This window comes from Pogona vitticeps, chromosome 9 (assembly GCF_051106095.1).
Source record: "Pogona vitticeps strain Pit_001003342236 chromosome 9, PviZW2.1, whole genome shotgun sequence".
Taxonomy (NCBI): domain Eukaryota; kingdom Metazoa; phylum Chordata; class Lepidosauria; order Squamata; family Agamidae; genus Pogona; species Pogona vitticeps.
Genome location: NC_135791.1, coordinates 15,087,896 through 15,104,157, shown reverse-complemented (window position 1 = coordinate 15,104,157; position 16,262 = coordinate 15,087,896). Strand labels below are relative to the sequence as shown.

General features: G+C 43.6%; 1 protein-coding gene across 12 annotated transcripts in view; it reads right to left on the bottom strand.

Annotated features, from left to right (window-relative positions):
* Nucleotides 1-7,995: 7,995 nt before the first annotated feature.
* Nucleotides 7,996-16,262, bottom strand: part of SCMH1 (Scm polycomb group protein homolog 1) — a 270,467-nt gene continuing 262,200 nt past the window's right edge. For 10 of the 12 annotated variants that reach the window (XM_072980285.2, XM_078380211.1, XM_078380213.1 and 7 more), the window contains one exon: nucleotides 7,996-9,049. In XM_072980285.2, the coding sequence (XP_072836386.1) occupies nucleotides 8,924-9,049 (126 nt within the window). In that variant the 3' untranslated portion in view covers nucleotides 7,996-8,923. The remainder of the gene's footprint in view (nucleotides 9,050-16,262) is intronic. The other 2 variants (XR_012081153.2, XR_013538465.1) reach the window with 1 other exon arrangement.

Genomic DNA, 16,262 nt, shown 5'->3' with positions numbered 1-16,262 from the left:
GTACACATAATAAAACACACAAGAACATAACATGAAAACATAGCACATTGCACATTAAACACTTCCCTCTCATTCACATCCTTTGCATTCAATTTCCCATCGCACAACACATTAATATTGCACTATACAGTGGAATTCAATACAGCTGCAGCTCTGGGATAGAAACTGTTTTTCAACTTATTTGTCTTTGTTTCAATTATCCTATACCACCTACCAGATGGTATCAATTGAAAGAGGGAATAGCCCAGATGTGATGGATCTTTCATAATATTTTGGGCTTTCTTAAGACAGCGGGAATTATAGAGCTCTTCCAAGGAGGAAAGAGGGCAGCCAATTACCTTCTGGGCCATTGTAATAATCCTCTGGAGCATTTTCCTATCTGCCAATGTATAGTTAGCAAACTATATACCAGAGCAATCGGTTAAAATACTCTCTATGGTACAGTGGTAGAAGGTTACTAATGTCACAACCCAGCTTCCTGTGAGGGAGAACTTGGTCGGTCGGACAGAGAGTAATTGGAAGTCTGAGCACCCCTATGCAGCTGGGTTGAGTCCTGGTGACCTCAGCCAGGGCATACAACAAACTCCTTCTTACAAGTCGGCCCTAAAAAGATACTTCCTGACCCTTAACAAAGTTCAGCAGGAAGTTACACATGAGCTTTGTAGTCCTAAAATCTACCTGGCTCAATTAGGTAGGACTCAGTAGCTCAATGTGGCCTTCCCCCTCAGGGTATAGCTAAGACAGGCTTCACTGTTCAAGAGACCAAAAATTTTATAATTGATATTTTTATTGAAAAAATATAGATTTACAGAATGAAGTCAGTTTGATGCAAAAGCATAGCAACAGAGCATTTTCAAGGCTTGTTACAATTACAATCAAGCAATTAATTCTCTTTTAGTTACAATAGCTCTAAAAATCTCTAAAAGCTTCCTTAGGGTAGGCAAAAGGCTTAAAGCCCCCCTTCTCTTCTACCTTAACTTCCTACATCTTCCCCAATCCTTTCCCTGCATGGGGCAGCAGGCCAAAAGACCTCGAAAAACTATGGTTCCATCAAAAGGAAAAATAGGAACAAGATGGAACACTGCACATGACAAAAGTTCCTTTTCCTATCTTCTTGGCTCCTCCTGTCTTCTTCGTCTCCCACGCTTTTATCCAATCACGGCGTGCTGTGATAGAAGTAGTCCCCTCCTTCTCTTCTCATGAGAAACAGTTGTTTTTCTCCTTCTATTGTCTTCTCTGCCATAACAAGTGTCTGGTCCTCTTATCTTGTATTGGCTTGTACTAGCCTAAAGGAAAAACATTCCCACAGCCCTCTGGAATAACATTCCCATTAAACAAAATCATTCTTACCAATATGGAATCCATTTTACATTGTTCACAACTACATATCCCATCTTCATTACATGGTTTAATCCACATATTGTCATCCATGGCAACCAGCAGTTTTGCATTCAGTTGTTGTCTCCTGAGACGTTCCAGGTAATATAGTCTCTACTGGTCCCTCTTAACCACTGCTGTAATATGAGTGCCCCAGGACAGGTCCTCCATGATGAAAGTGGTGGGAAACTTAAAACTGGTTACCCATTCCACTTGCTCTCCACTTATAACAAAGGGCTGAATATCTGATTTATTTCTCCTATAGTCTACTATAATGTGGGAGCACCTGTTCAAGGTTGCCAGCTGCATTCCTGTTGTGGTGAGAGTAAACTTTCCTAGCATAGGGCAGCAGGCGAGGTGACTCACTCATTCTGCCTTTTCCCACCTGACCAAACCTGAGGGCACTCAGCCCAGAGTTACCTGGGGGATGTTAAAAATGCTGAGTGCTGGTGCAAAAGAACTCTAAGTCAGCAGCACATCCCAGAGACTTTTGAAACTTTTCTAGCACCTGTTGTCTCTCAGCTGAATGCTAACTCCCTAAAGCTGTCGTTTTCATTTATGCAATTATGCTCTTCATATTCCTTGTAATTTGCTGTTGCTTTATTCAACATATACCAGCCTTCTTTTCCATAATAACTACCTGTTTCAAAGCTTCACCTTCTGGCCTTCGCTGAAAAGATTTATATGTTGTTAGCAAATATATGAAAGATATGCCTTTGCATAAAAAAGGGGGGGAATGTGGGAGCACCCTGTTCAAGGTTGCCAGCTGCATTCCTGTTGTAGTGAGAGCAAACTCTCCTAGCATGGGGCAGCAGCTTCTGACAGACGAGGTGACTCACTCATTCTGCCTTTTCCCTTAGAGTTAGAGAATAACTTCAAAGGCTCTCTCTGGACAATCCTAAGTGGCGATTAGGTAACTAGTGTCCTATCGGCATTCTTTCAACAATCTGTAAGCTTGCTAAGGTTAATAAAAGAGCGCTTGGGGCGTCGCCTTTGATGTCGACTGATCTCTTGTTTCTCTCTCTAAAGCTAATTGCCTTCTTTGTTCTGTGATCACCTACATAATTATCCTTTCTTTCGTTTTGTGGTCCTCTACACTATACGTTCCTTGGTCTTCTTGATATTAAGGGTCAAGTTGTTATCTTCACATTACGAGAGCAGTCAATTCACCTCATTCTGATAGGCTAACTCATCCCCTTCAGAAATAAGACCTACCACTGTTGTATCATCTGCAAATTTGGTAATAATACTATTTTGATGCATGGGTGTGCAATCATATGTATACAACAAGTAAAGGAAAGGGCTCAACATACATCCTTGTGGTGTTCCAGTGTTAAGAATGAGAGCTGAGGAGGTGTAATTCCCCAATCTAACCCTCTGGGGATGGCTAGATATTAAATTCATAATCCAAGAACAAATTGAATGTGAAAACCCAAGCTCTGTGAGCTTGGACACCAATCTATAAGGAAGGATTGTGTTAATTTCTGAACCAAAGTCCACAAAAGCATACTCACATAAGTCCCTCACTGTTCTAGGTGGGTCAAGGCAGTGTGGAGAGTAATAGCTATGGGATCCTCTGTAGATCTGTTAGTTCTGTATGTAAACTGATATTTATCCATTTTAAGTGAAAGACTAGAGATAATACGCTTGTGTACCAACTTTTCAAAGCATTTAATGATGTTAGACATAAGTGCCACTGATCTATAATCACTGAGATTGTTAATAGAGTTCTTCTTTGGCAGTGGAACAATAATAGAGGCCTTCAAATAGGATGGAATAATAGACTGTGATAAAGATCCATTGATAGTCCTTGTGAGGTTTTCCAGGGCACATTCTACTGAGTTCATTTTATTGTATACCATTTGCAGATGTTCAAAGATTGCAATAACGGTTTGAGCTGTTAAAAGATATTGGTCAGTCAAAAAGCTAGATAAGAAGTTCTGTGAGTTTAAAACTTTGTTTGGGGATAGTGGAGTAGACACAGCCGACAGGTCACTGTTTTCTTGGCTTGGGGAAAGTGTATAGTTTTCAAGTGCAGCAAATCTGTTTTTAAAGACATTAAAAATGAACTGGGTAAATTACTCACTGGACACTTAGCTGTTAAAAGCTCATCAATTTTAAGTTGTTTGACGGCTATGGCAAGACCTGGGCTGGACCTGTGTCATTTGTTTCCCACTCTGGGTGTAAAAATTTTGATTATAAGTATTATTCAGTTGCAATTCTCCAGCTCCTAATTGTAAATCCACATGAATTGTAAATCTTTCCTCCTTCCACTCCAGGCTGAACAAAGAAAAGCTTGGAACCTCTGTAAGATGTAGTAAAAAAACCTCAACCAAGTTACAGTTTCTCTCCTCCCACAAATGTTTGCTGTTTCAACCTTGGAACAGATGGGAAGCTGCTCCTCCAGCAAAACATTTACAATGAGATAGTGGGAACATTTCAGATATAGGATTAAAGAATTAAAATGAAAGTTAAAAGAAAAGGGAGTGGAGCTCAGCATAAACACTGTCCTCCTTCAAACCAGAGCTGGAACCCACAACCATATTGACTGGTCCTCAAAAAGGAGTGGAAAGGGACACTTGGCATTCTTCACTAATTCAGCACCAGAATCCATTGATCTTCTAAACCTTGAGATCATTGGGTCCAACTCACTATGTTTTTCTTTACATTTCTGTACAAATCGAATCCCCTTGTGTATGTTCAAGCATGCTTCCAGAAACCACACATTAGGAATCAGGAAAAACAACTGTGATGGAGTTGAAACAGTGTGGGATATGTAGTCAGAGAAATGTAAGATGGAGTTATACAGGTTCTGTGTAAAGATGATTTGAGAGGCATTGGAATGTGTTTTTCTATCTGCTATGAGAGCGTTTTTCTGAACACCTATACAGTGTGGTTCGAGATAAAGGTCAAGGTTGGACAAAGAGCCCCGTGGAAGACTCAACATTCTGACCTAATTGGAGAAGTGATAAATCACTTGGATTTTCATGGGAATTGAGGGTGTAGGAAGGTGTTACAGCCCCTTGAGGCTAATTGGTTAACAGATATGAAGAGTCAAGAAGAAGGGAGGAGTTAAGAAAATGTAGAAAATGTACAATGGATTATATGGGAGAGGTTCGATCCATGATGATGGGAGAGAGAAAGAACTTGATGGTTTGAGCATGTGGCTTGAAGGAGAGAGAATGTAAGTAAAGAGAAAGAAGGAGGTGGGGCTAGCCCACCTTAGTAGTGTTTTTTTATTTTAATGGGAATTAGTTATTTTATTTAACTGTAATAATCTTTGAGTATGTTCTTTATGCTAAAGCTTCAGCAATATAAACGGATTTCATGAAACTCTATTTTTCTAATAAAAAATAATAAAAATTCTTACAAAAGGACTGGTCTCTTGAACATCAGGGTCTGGCTAAATCCAGGGAGTGGAGAGGGCCACAAACTACCTATTTTTAAGAGTCCCACCTAACTGAGCTGTTGTGAGTTCTAAGGAATCACAAAGCCCATGTGTCTGTACTTGCAAAGTACTAGGTAAAGGTAAAGTGTTCTTTTAAAGTCAGACTTGTTCAAAGGGCTTATACTATGCAATGCTGAGGTCTTGGGACTTGCCTCAGCACAAAGGTGGTAGGTAAGGGGCCTGTTGAACTCTCTGACTGAGTGCTAAGCGCTCCTTAGGGAGGCTGGGGCAGCACCACAACAACACTCTTATACGTATCTGAAATGTAAGATCTTGAAAAAGGCTTCACAAGTCACCCCACAAAGGTGAAAGTGAACTTCATAACCATCTGAAGTGTATTGGATCAACTCACCCCAGTTAACCTGACTCCTTCCATGAAGGCAGCCAACACAAAGACCTTATTCACTTCCCACAAGACAACTGTCTCCTATAAAACCTGACAAACAGAGGCACTACAAAAAACAGATGGCCAGAAGAAGAGCTTGAAATTAACCTATTGTCCTCCTTTGGCTCCTTATAGGATTATCATCTTATAAACCAGTGGTCCCCAAACTTTTCTAAACCGTGAACTGGTTGGGGTGGGTGGGATCTGTGGTGGGTACCCCCCATGTGGGTGGTCAGGGTGCGCTCATGGGTGGGCAGGGGCACTCATGTGCACGCATACATGGGTGGCATGCACTCATAGGTGGGAGGGGCACCCATGTGTGCATGTGTGGGTGGGTGGGGCACCCATGCATGCAGGAGGTGGGCTGTATGTGGGGGGAGTGCATGCAGGAGGTTGGAAGATCTCTGCAGCCTGGTCCTGCCAAGGCCACAGCCCGGTACTGTGATGTGGAAAAGGGTTATAAACCGTTTAGAATGCCTGGTGTTAAAAGACTTAATGAGAGCTAAAGAGAGGACAATGAGCCTACGTCAACCCCCTAGTGGCCTGCATATGAAACCTGAGGACAATTACCTAAATTGAATAACTCTGGAACCAGTTGTGATAGTGAACAAGGGGCATTAACTCACATCTGTCAGTTACATCTTATGACCTAGAACTGTGCAAGATAGAGGAAGTCACCTTTCCAGGATTACCCCAATGACAGCAATCCTCCAAAACAAAAGCAATAGAGCCGATGCATGATAAGCTGTAGATCAGTTTCCACCCAACTTATCAAATTTCCTGTGCGAATATAGCAGAATAGGATCAGAGAAGCCAAGACCTCTCTTTTTTCGGCAGAATTATGACACTGTAAGAACACGAAGTTATTGGTTGCCCCTAAGCTACCCTCAAAATTAAATTGTTTGGATAGCCTTGGTGATAGGATTCCTGAGCTGAAAGTGCTGCTGTTAATGGGAAAACAACAGTCACCCTGATACTGTATAAGCATGCTGACTTCGCTTGCATTACATAGATTTGGTTGCATATGGCTGATGGTGTGAATTTCACTGTGCTTTTATCCACCAGGATTTACTTTGCAATTTCCCAAGTTTGAATATATGCTTCTGAAAGTAGAAGCCAAGAACGGAATAAGGATCCTCTTTGTGTAACAAGCTGTGGTGCGACAGCCTCTCTTCCAGAGCTAAGTGAACTGGTATCAGGGGTGGTGTTGGACTCCCCTGAGCTTGTTATGCTGGGTGACTGCCATGTCCATGCCATGGCAGCTTTGCCAGGGGTGGCTCAAGACTTCATGTCCTCCATGATGGCCATGGTTCTGTCCCAAATAATATGTGTCCTACTGCAGGCCACACTTAGACCTGATCCTCTATAACAGCATAGATGTCAGTGACCTGGAAGTGGAAGAACTTTCTGTAGTTCCACTGCCTTAGACAGAACATTATCCGGTGTGATTTGTACTCACTCAAATGCAGAGCTATTGCAGGGGTGGGGTGGGGGTCAGACTAAGACAGTTCACCCAAGACAATTGATGGATCCAAATGGTTTCCTGGTTGCTCTTGGGGCATTTCCTCTCACCCTGGTGGGTGATTCCTTTGAATCCCTGGTTGATCTTTGGAATGGAAAGGTCATTGACATTATCGGTCTTACATGTCTTCTCCTACAAAGTAGAGCCAGAGAGCTGGTGGTGATGAAATGACCACGATGTAGATTGGAGCTCCTCTCATGCAACATCCTTTCTTCCATGCAGCATCAGCATCAGCTCCTCCCCCTCCCTTCCTTCCATACAGAAGCAGCATCAGCTCCTCCCTTCCTTTCTCTCTTCCTTACTATCATCCAGAATGAGGGCCATCCTTCATTTGGTTCAGTATCAGCTCCTTCCTTCATCTCCTCCCTTTCTCCTGTGCAACTCCTCCTTCCCTCTCTGCTTTCTCCATCCAGAATCAGCTCCTTCCTTCCTTTTCCATGAGTTCGTAAATTCCTGCATTTCTTCTATTCAGCATCAGTTCCCTCTCTCCCTCCCTCCCGCAACTTCTTCTTTCCTTCCTTCCCTCCCCTCCTTCCTTCCATCTAGCACCACCTCCCCCTTTCCTCCCTTCCGTGCAGCATCAGCTCCTTCCTTCCTTCCTGAGCTCCCCTTCCTCCCCTTCCTCCTCCCTTTTACCTAGACCTCCTTCCTGCCTACCTGCCCGCCCGCCTGCCCAATGTGGCACAGTAGTTAAACTAGTATTACAGTTAAAACCCTGCTGATGGTTAGAACTCAATCCCAGCAAATACTGGAAGATGGCTCGAGATTCACGCAGGCTTCCATCTTTCGAATGATGGTAAAATGAGTACTGAGCCCACTAGGGGGGGTCAATGTTTAGCCTTTTTCATTAAAACACTCAGAGTGTGCTTTAAGCAGTATGGGACAGTATATAAGCAGCATACTTTTTTGTTGTTTACTTTATTCTGGAAGTGGTGGAAGAAACCACCACCTCTTTTGCTTTCTGGAAACAAAGAAGACTGAAGTCATGGATCTCAACAGGAGGATAGTTTTAGGGCATCAGCTTGTTGCTGTTTTTTTCCTATGTTTCATTCTGCCAGCAACACCAGCCCTCAACTATGAGGACACTGATGAAGTGCTGTAAAAATAAATACAGTAAACATTTTCCAGATTACATACAACCAAAGCAAATCATGTTCCACCACTTGAGTTGGAAGAAGAACAAACCATTCTAAACTCTTTTTCTCATCAAGTCAACATCCTATATACCTACCAGGTAGGTACAGCAAGAACTGGAGGGGAAAGTTAAATGGTACCATCACTGAATAAGAAATATTTAATTCCCCAGAAAAAAAGTTAAAACAGTTGCCATTTCAACAGCAAGTAGAAAAACATTTCAGACTCAAGGAGGAGGGATGGGATGTTCAGTTGTCTGATCTGACACTTAGGTAAAGGATCCTCCTCATTCCTTCCAGCTTACTTATAGAGATAGAACAGTGGATGATGGTGATACTAACACAAATTTAGTGCTGTATGCTTTATAATTTCTCTCCCCTTACTCCAAATAAATATTAACATTTTTCTGCCCTTATGGCAGCAACAAATGGAAACTGCTAGCTTGAGACCTCCATGGAGGTGAAAAGAGATATCTATACCCGCATGGGAGGTCTAAGGAAGTTTTCCTGGCCATAATCCAACCCACCCTAAGGGAGTGAACAATATGGTTAGCGGCAGCTGTTTGTCTTAGGCCAGAGCTGATTCTCTGCAGTAATTTCCATATGGCACAGAAAAAGGAACATCGCCACCTGTCATTGCCCAATTTGAGTCCAAAAAGCACTCAATGCAACATGAAGAAGATTCTTGAGGACAGTAAAAGAACTCAGTGCATCTGAAAAAGAAGGGTCAAAAAGTCCAGTGGGAGACTCTGGTGTAGCTGGGCCAGAGCTCCATGCACACAAAGAGCAATTTTGTAAAGTGGATTGTGGTCCCAAACTCTGCTATCAAACAGCAGAAGAAAAATCCGATCCTTTGTAGCAAAAAGTCTTTGATTTTCGGTTCCTGGTCTGGGGTGTGCAGGGTTTTCCTCCAGGACACCTCTTCTGTGTTGGCAAAGACAGTGTCCTTATCAATTGCAATAAGGTGGCTGGGGAATGTAGGTATGAGTTATCTGCCGGTGTGGGCAGCTGGGACCACCACTTTGGTCAAGACTACACCAGGAGAATTTGTCTCCTCTTCAGAACTTGCCCTGTTTCAACTTGTCAATATGATAGGTGAGCTTCAGTGCTGGCCCCAGCTTCAAGCCCATGTACTTCATCATCATGTCACTGCGCAATAAAAGCAAAGCTTTGCCATCGATTTCCTGGAAACACAGAGTAGAAAAGACTATATTGGTGTGGTGATTTGTCAATCCTTGCACTGCTAGCACATGCTGCAATGTATAGAGTTGAGGGCTGGCTCCAGTTCTAAGATTAAGATTATTATTATTAGCATAATTCTGCTTTCAATGTGGAGAATGGCAAGAAGTTCTGTAAATCAACGGAGGTCACATTTTTTAACTCACATTTTTAAGCATAATGGCATAGTTATAAAAAGATGAAAATGCAATTGTCAGAGAGTTTAGTTCTTCAGTCAGGACAAGATTTCAAACCCCCCCTTTTTGTTGGCTCTCTGCAAGCTTTGCAAAGTACAGTGGTGCCCCGCAAGACGGGCGCTCCGTTTGACGATGACATTGCTTTACAATGAACTTTTTGTGATCGCAAAAATGATCGCAAAACAATGTTCCCTATGGGGGAATTTCGCTTGGCGATGATTTTTTAACAGCGGATCGGCAGTTTCAAAATGGCTGCCGGGTAAACAAAATGGCCACCCGCTGTTTTCTGGGGCGAATTCCTCACTGCACAGGCAGCGAAAATGGCCACGCTATGGAGGATCTTCGCTGGACAGTGAGTTTGAAGCCCCTAGGAACGCATTAATCGCGTTTTAATGCGTTTCTATGGGCTTTTAAAATCGCATTATGATGTTTTCGTTTTACAGCGATTTCGCTGGAACGAATTAACGTCGTAATGCGAGGCACCACTGTACTGATAATTTGGAGCTCTGCTCTATTACAGCTCCAAGTTGGAAGAACTCAGCCAATGTACAGCTAAATGATCTTATACACTTCTTTTCCATGGATGGGAAAAGTGTAATGCAGAAGAGGGAAAAAGTATTTAGTTGCATCAACAGAATTATAGTGTTAAGATCAAAAGAAATAATACTATCACTCTGTTCTGAGCATAATTCATTTGGAATACTATGCCTAGTTCTGGGCACAAAAGACTAGAAAGGATCTTGCCAAGCTAAAATGTCTTCAGAGGATGGTAAGCAGGATAGTAAAAGATCTAGAAAAGACAAGTTACTTACCTGTAACCATGGTTCTTCAAGTGGACCTCTGTGAATTCACACAAAAGGGTTAAGTCAGCGCCTGGTCTGGACCTCTCGGAATATTTTTGAGCTTAGAAAAGTAACAATGTTTAGCTTGCCCCTACTGCGCATGCTCCGCCCACCAAAGCCTCAGTTCCATTTATCCGCCACACTAAACTGAGCATGAGCCAGACATTACCAGTGACGGATAGTGGTGAGGCCGGGTGGGATTGTGTGAATTCACAGAGGTCCACTTGAAGAACCATGGTTACAGGTAAGTAACCTGTCTTTCTTCATCGTGGCCTCTGTGAATGCACACAAAAGGGTGACTAGCACGCTCACTTACCGGTAGGAGGGCCATCACTGGAGGACGGATGTCAACACTGCTCTCCCGAAACTTGTCTCTTTCTTAGCCCTCAGGTCTAGTCTGTGTGATGAGATGGGTTTTTGAGTTAAAGTCTTGTAAGAAATATGGGGTTGGTAATTAAGAAATGAGCAAGAGAGGTTCCATCTTGTTTCTTTGTATAAAGTATTTATGCTATGGAGACAGGTTGTTTTCTAGGCAAGCAGAGAGAATGTTATTCGGATAGCCTGAGAAAAGGACACGGTGTGATTAGATGGGAATTGTTGTGACTTTTTTGCGAAACCACAGTAAACCCAAATAACATCTGGTGTGTATGGGAAAGAAGTCATGTGGTGCAACAGGACTGTTTGCCTAGTAACGAACTCTGATTGGATGACATCGTGGGAAGGTGCGATAAGCCCTTGCCAGTTACTCTTGAAAAAGGAACTTTTTGCCTATGGACATTGTCATTCAAGACCGACTCTTCATTCATTCGTGACACATGGGACTAACCTTTACTATACTGGATTACCCTTGGACTTATGGGCTTTTTCCTAAGGACTATGCATGGACTATTTCCTATGGACTGTTGCCTATGGAATATCCTTTATGGACTTCTTTTCTTGAAATGCTTCACATGGACTATACTCTTGGACTTTTCTAAGGACAATGGGACTTTTACTGAATTTTTCTTTTTAGTACAGGATTCTTGTTCTACAGGATCACTGAGGACTATAGCCTTTTTATAACCTACTTGGATTATTTTGTTTTTACTAATGAATTACTGGACTGGAACTGTTTTTATTCTTTTTAATGGCTTTTTGTGTTTTTGTAAGGTTTTTGAACACTTTTCTATTTTTCATGTTTTCTTTGCCTCACTACAGAGTTGTAAATAACTAACACAATGCTTATTTACTTGCCTTAACTTAGTTTGATTTTGATACCTAGTAACATGCTTATTCTTTAATAAATTAAAGATTATAAAACTCAATTGGTTTTCTGAACAGTACACTTGTCTTAGGGTCATCTGAGAGTGCTGCCTCGGCCTAGCATACTTAAGGAGTCCAGCCAGTGGTGCAAGTTAAGTCTAAGGACTACAAAGCCCACTTGATCTTTTCACAGTAATATCTGAGAGTACAAGGGTGTTCTTATGTGGGCAGACTTGTAAGATGGAGTGTTGTAGCATGGCTAGCTGAGTTTGGACTCACTCAGCCCATTTTAGCGTGTGCAAACTCCTGATTGCTCTCTGTCCAGGCTTACACGTGTGTTTTCGAACCAGTGTTTGCTCGCAGTCTGTAGTGAGTGATGAAGGTCGAGACATTAGACCAAGTGGCAGTCCTGCACATGTCAGGTACATCAACACTATGTAGTTGGGCTGTTGATGAAGCCATGGCTCTGGTGGAGTGAGCCCTAAGGCCTTCAGGTGGAATCTTATGTTGAAGGTCATAGGCTAAAAAATGGTGGAGACAAGCCATCTGGACAGCGCTGACGATGAGGCAGAAAGGCCTTTCTTCCGTCCATAAAAACACACGAACTCTTTAGTCCGAGATACATAGAACGCTAGTGCATGTCGTACATCAAGGGTATGGAGCATGTGCTCAGTGTCTGTCAAAGGATCAGAGAAAATAGTTGGGAGTAACAAAGGTTGACTGATGTGAAAGTCCGTGACTATCTTAGGTAAGAATGAAACATTTGGGAGCAACACAACTTTGTCCTTATAAAATTGTAAGAAGGGCTGGTCAGACCTAAGGGCAGCCAGTTCACTCGCCCATCTAGCTGATGTGATGACTACCAAAAATAGAGACTTAAAGGACAACAGTCGGAGATCACAGGTAGCCATAGGTTCAAAGGGTGCATAAGGGCATGTAACACCAGGCGCAATGACCACTGCGGAATTGATGGCTTAACAGGTGGCCTTAAGTTATTGAGGCCTTTGAGAAAAGACTTCAGTGTAGGGTGAGAAAACAGTTGAGATGAGTCAGAATTTCACGGTTGAAAGGATACAATTGCGGCAATGTACACCTTTATGGTAGAGATGGTCAAATTTCGGTCAAATACGTATCGTAGGTATTGCAGTAAGGTAGACAGGGAGACAGGTGAGGAGACTAAGTGTTGAGACTGAGTAAATTTCAGGAAGTTATTCCATTTATAACTGTAAAGAAGAGATGTGGAAGGCTTTCTGGCCTCATCTAGAACTTCCTTGGTCTTGGGGAAAACCTCCACGTTAGTGTAATGTCTCTGTCTCCGGATGCTATACCTTACCTGAGTCCTGGGTCAAGAGGAAGTCAGATGCCATCATCAACAGCGTGGGAAACCAAGCTTGATGAGGCCAGAAAGGAGCAACAAGTATTGCTTCCACCCTCTCCTGATGGATCCTTATCAAGGTCCTTTGTATCAACGGAAGTGGGGGAAAGAGATACAGTAGACTGAATGTCCAAGGTATCATGAAGGCATCCCCGAGCGAGTCTATGCCATGTCCGGCTCTCAAAGCATACAGGGCGCACTTCTTGTTGTGGTGAGAGGCAAATATGTCCACTGAGGGAGTTCCCCATTGATGACACAGAGTGTTGAATACATTGTTGTTCAACTCCCACTCGTGAGTTTGACTTGTCAACCAACTCAGCTCGTCTGCTAGTACATTCTCTGACGTGGAGACATGTATTGCCACAGAAAGGACATGATGTTGGTAACACCACTCCCAGAGATGCACAGCCAGTAACAGAAGTGATCTGGATCATGTCCCTCCTTGTTTGTTGATATAGTACATGGTTGTGGTGTTGTCTGTGACCACTTGAACACCACGACCCTGTATCAAGGGAAGGAACGCTCTGAACACTTTCATCACCGCTATGATCTCTAGGTGGTTGATATGGAGGTTTCTTTCCTGCATGGTCCAAAGAGCATGCACTCTGTGTTGACCGCAATGCGCCCTCCCCAACTGTTGGACTCGTGTCGGTTGTCACTTGAACAGTGAGTTGGAGAGGCCTGAAAGGGCACCCGATCGTTAAGTGGGCAGAGAAGTTCCACCACTGGAGCTGTTTTGCTAGTTCTGGTGTCACCCGGAGACGCTTCATTTGGTGATCTGTCATAGGGTTGAAGAGTGTCAAAAGCCAAATTTGGAGAGATCTCATCTTCAAACGGGCATGAGCAAGTCCCGGGGTTGTGGATGCCATGAGGCCTAACAGATGTTGTGCATGTTTTGCCGTTACACGTGCTCTTGGTTGGAATTTCCTGATGGCCTTTTGAATTTTCATTATTCTTTCCTGTGGCAGAAAGATCCAACCCTTGGTGGCATCTAGAGTGGCTCCTATGTAGTTCACTATCTGTGATGGCCTGAGATGTGACTTCTTGACATTGATTGAGAGGCCAAGGTTCTTTGCAAAACATGGAATATAAATTTTGTGTCTTTCAGAGCCTTGTGTCTCGACAGGGATACCACAAGCCTATCGTCCATGTAAGGATAGTCTTGAATTTTGTTCAGACGTAGGTAAGCACCAACTGGCACCATGCATTTCATAAATGTTCTTGGAGCTGTCAAGAGCCCGAATGGGAGGGCTAGAAATTGGTAAATGTTGTTCTGAAAAATGAATCGAAGGTACTTGCGATGATTTGGGTGGATGGTTACGTGGAAATAAGCATCTTTGAGATCTATCACTACAAACCAACTGTTTTTCCTCAACAGGTGGATTATGGAATCTAACATCACCATTCGAAAGCGCCGTGGATGAAGGTAAGTGTTTAGTGTTCTTAAGTCCAAAATGGGCCTTATCCCTCCATCCTTTTTGGGAACGGCAAAATACTGGGAGTAGAACCCCTTCTTGATATCTTTTGTGGGAATTCTTTGAATAGTTTTTTTCTTTAGGAGGGATAGAACCTCTTCTTCTAGAGCAGGATTGAATGATGTATGTTTTACCTGCCCTAGAGGAGGATATTCTATAAATTCCAGTTGGTAGCCAAATTGAATAATGTTTAAGACCCATGAGTCTTTTGTGATGGTAGTCCAGTTTGGCAGAAAGGGCTGTAATCTTGTTGTGAGATGCTTCCCGAATGGTGTGATGGCGGAGTCAAAGATATTGCTTGGATTTTTTGGCAGGTGGCTTACAAGACTGCCTGCGTTGAGTATGCTGAGTACAGTAGCTGGGAGCAGAAGAGGAAGCTTGAGAAGATCTGTGCTGAGGTGGGTTCTTGAATGACTTATATTGCTGAGAAGGTTGAGAGTATTGAGTGTATGGCTTGCGCCATTGATACTTGTAGCGAGACTGAGGCTGGATAGAATAAGACTTAGCTGTTTTCTTTGTCTTGTGTAGTTCCTCGGTTTTCTCATTGAAGAGGCCCTTAGCATCAAAAGGTAAGTTTTCTGCCCTTGTCTTCACATCATCCATAATGTTAACTGCTCTCGACCACGCATGCCTAAGCAATGTAACGGCTGACATGAGCACCCTGGATGCAGCCTCAGCTGCATGCCTGGTGGACAACCTCTGATGCTTGGAAACTGTATGAGCCTCTTCATACGTGTTCAAAAATCCTTGTCTAATGTCTTCAGGGGTCATTTTGAGTGCAGGCAAAATCCGGAGCCACAGCTGCTTTTGATAAGCAATGATGTTTGGTAGTTAGTCACATGTAAAAGGAATGAGATGAGTGAATAGATCTTCCTCCCGAGGACCTCCAGTTTCCTGCCCTGTTTGTTGGGGTGACATGTGATTTTCCCGTTGGTTTAGAACAACCTGTTTCTGCTATGAGAGAATTAGGTATAGGGTGCTTAAGAAGAAAGTTGGTGTTGGTGCCATGCACACGATACAGGTTCTCTGTGTGCCTGGATATGGGAGTAGTTGTAGATGGCTGAGTCCAGGTGTGTTTGATAATATCCAGTAGAGCTGGTATGAATGACAAGCTCAGTGGTGGGGATCTCTCTTGGTTTATGTCCCCAAATATAAGGTCTTCTGTAGGCGGGACAGGTTGGTAAACCTCCATCTTAAGTCTTAACTAGTCTCGATAACATTTGAGTATATGATGAACAGTCCTCCGAAGGAGAAGACACATGATTATCAGCTGCATCCGATTCAACTATTTCACCCTCTGGCAACTCATCTTGACAGGGCTGTTGGGGGGTGTCATTATCAGAAGTAGAAGGGCTGTGTGAGAATATGTCCTCCTCATCTGAAGTGGACATACGATGAGGACAACAAATTTCTTTGTTGGTCCTCCTCGACATCTCAGCGGCCTTCGATACTGTCGACCACAGTATCTTCCTGGGGAGGCTCTCTGAGTTGGGTATCGGTGGCTTAGCTCTGGCCTGGTTCCGTTCCTTCTTGGAGGACCGCCCCCAGAGAGTGCAGCTTGGGGAGAGTATTTCGGCCCCGTGGAGTCTCAATTGTGGAGTTCCACAGGCGTTGAACATCTCCCCAATGCTGTTTAAAATCTGTATGAGGCCGTTGGGTGGGGTCATCAGGGGATGTGGAGCATCGTGTCATCAATATGCCGATGACACCCAGTTCTATATTTCCTTTTCACCAACTGCAGGTGATGCCGTCCTGTCCCTCCAGCACTGCCTGGGGGCCGTACAGCAGTGGATGCAGGAGAACGGGCTGAGGTTGAACCCGGACAAGACGGAAGTTCTGAGGGTGGGTGGCCCTGTGGATGGTGGCTTGGGAAACTCCCTCATGTTTGGGGGGGTGGCCCTGGCCGCGAAGAGTGGGATCCGCAGCCTGGGGGTACACCTGGACAGGATGCTCACCATGGAAATGCAGGTGGCATCGGTAGTCCGCACCGCCTTTTTCCACCTTTGGCGGATTGCCTGGCTGCGACCTTATCTAGACACGGAGGCACT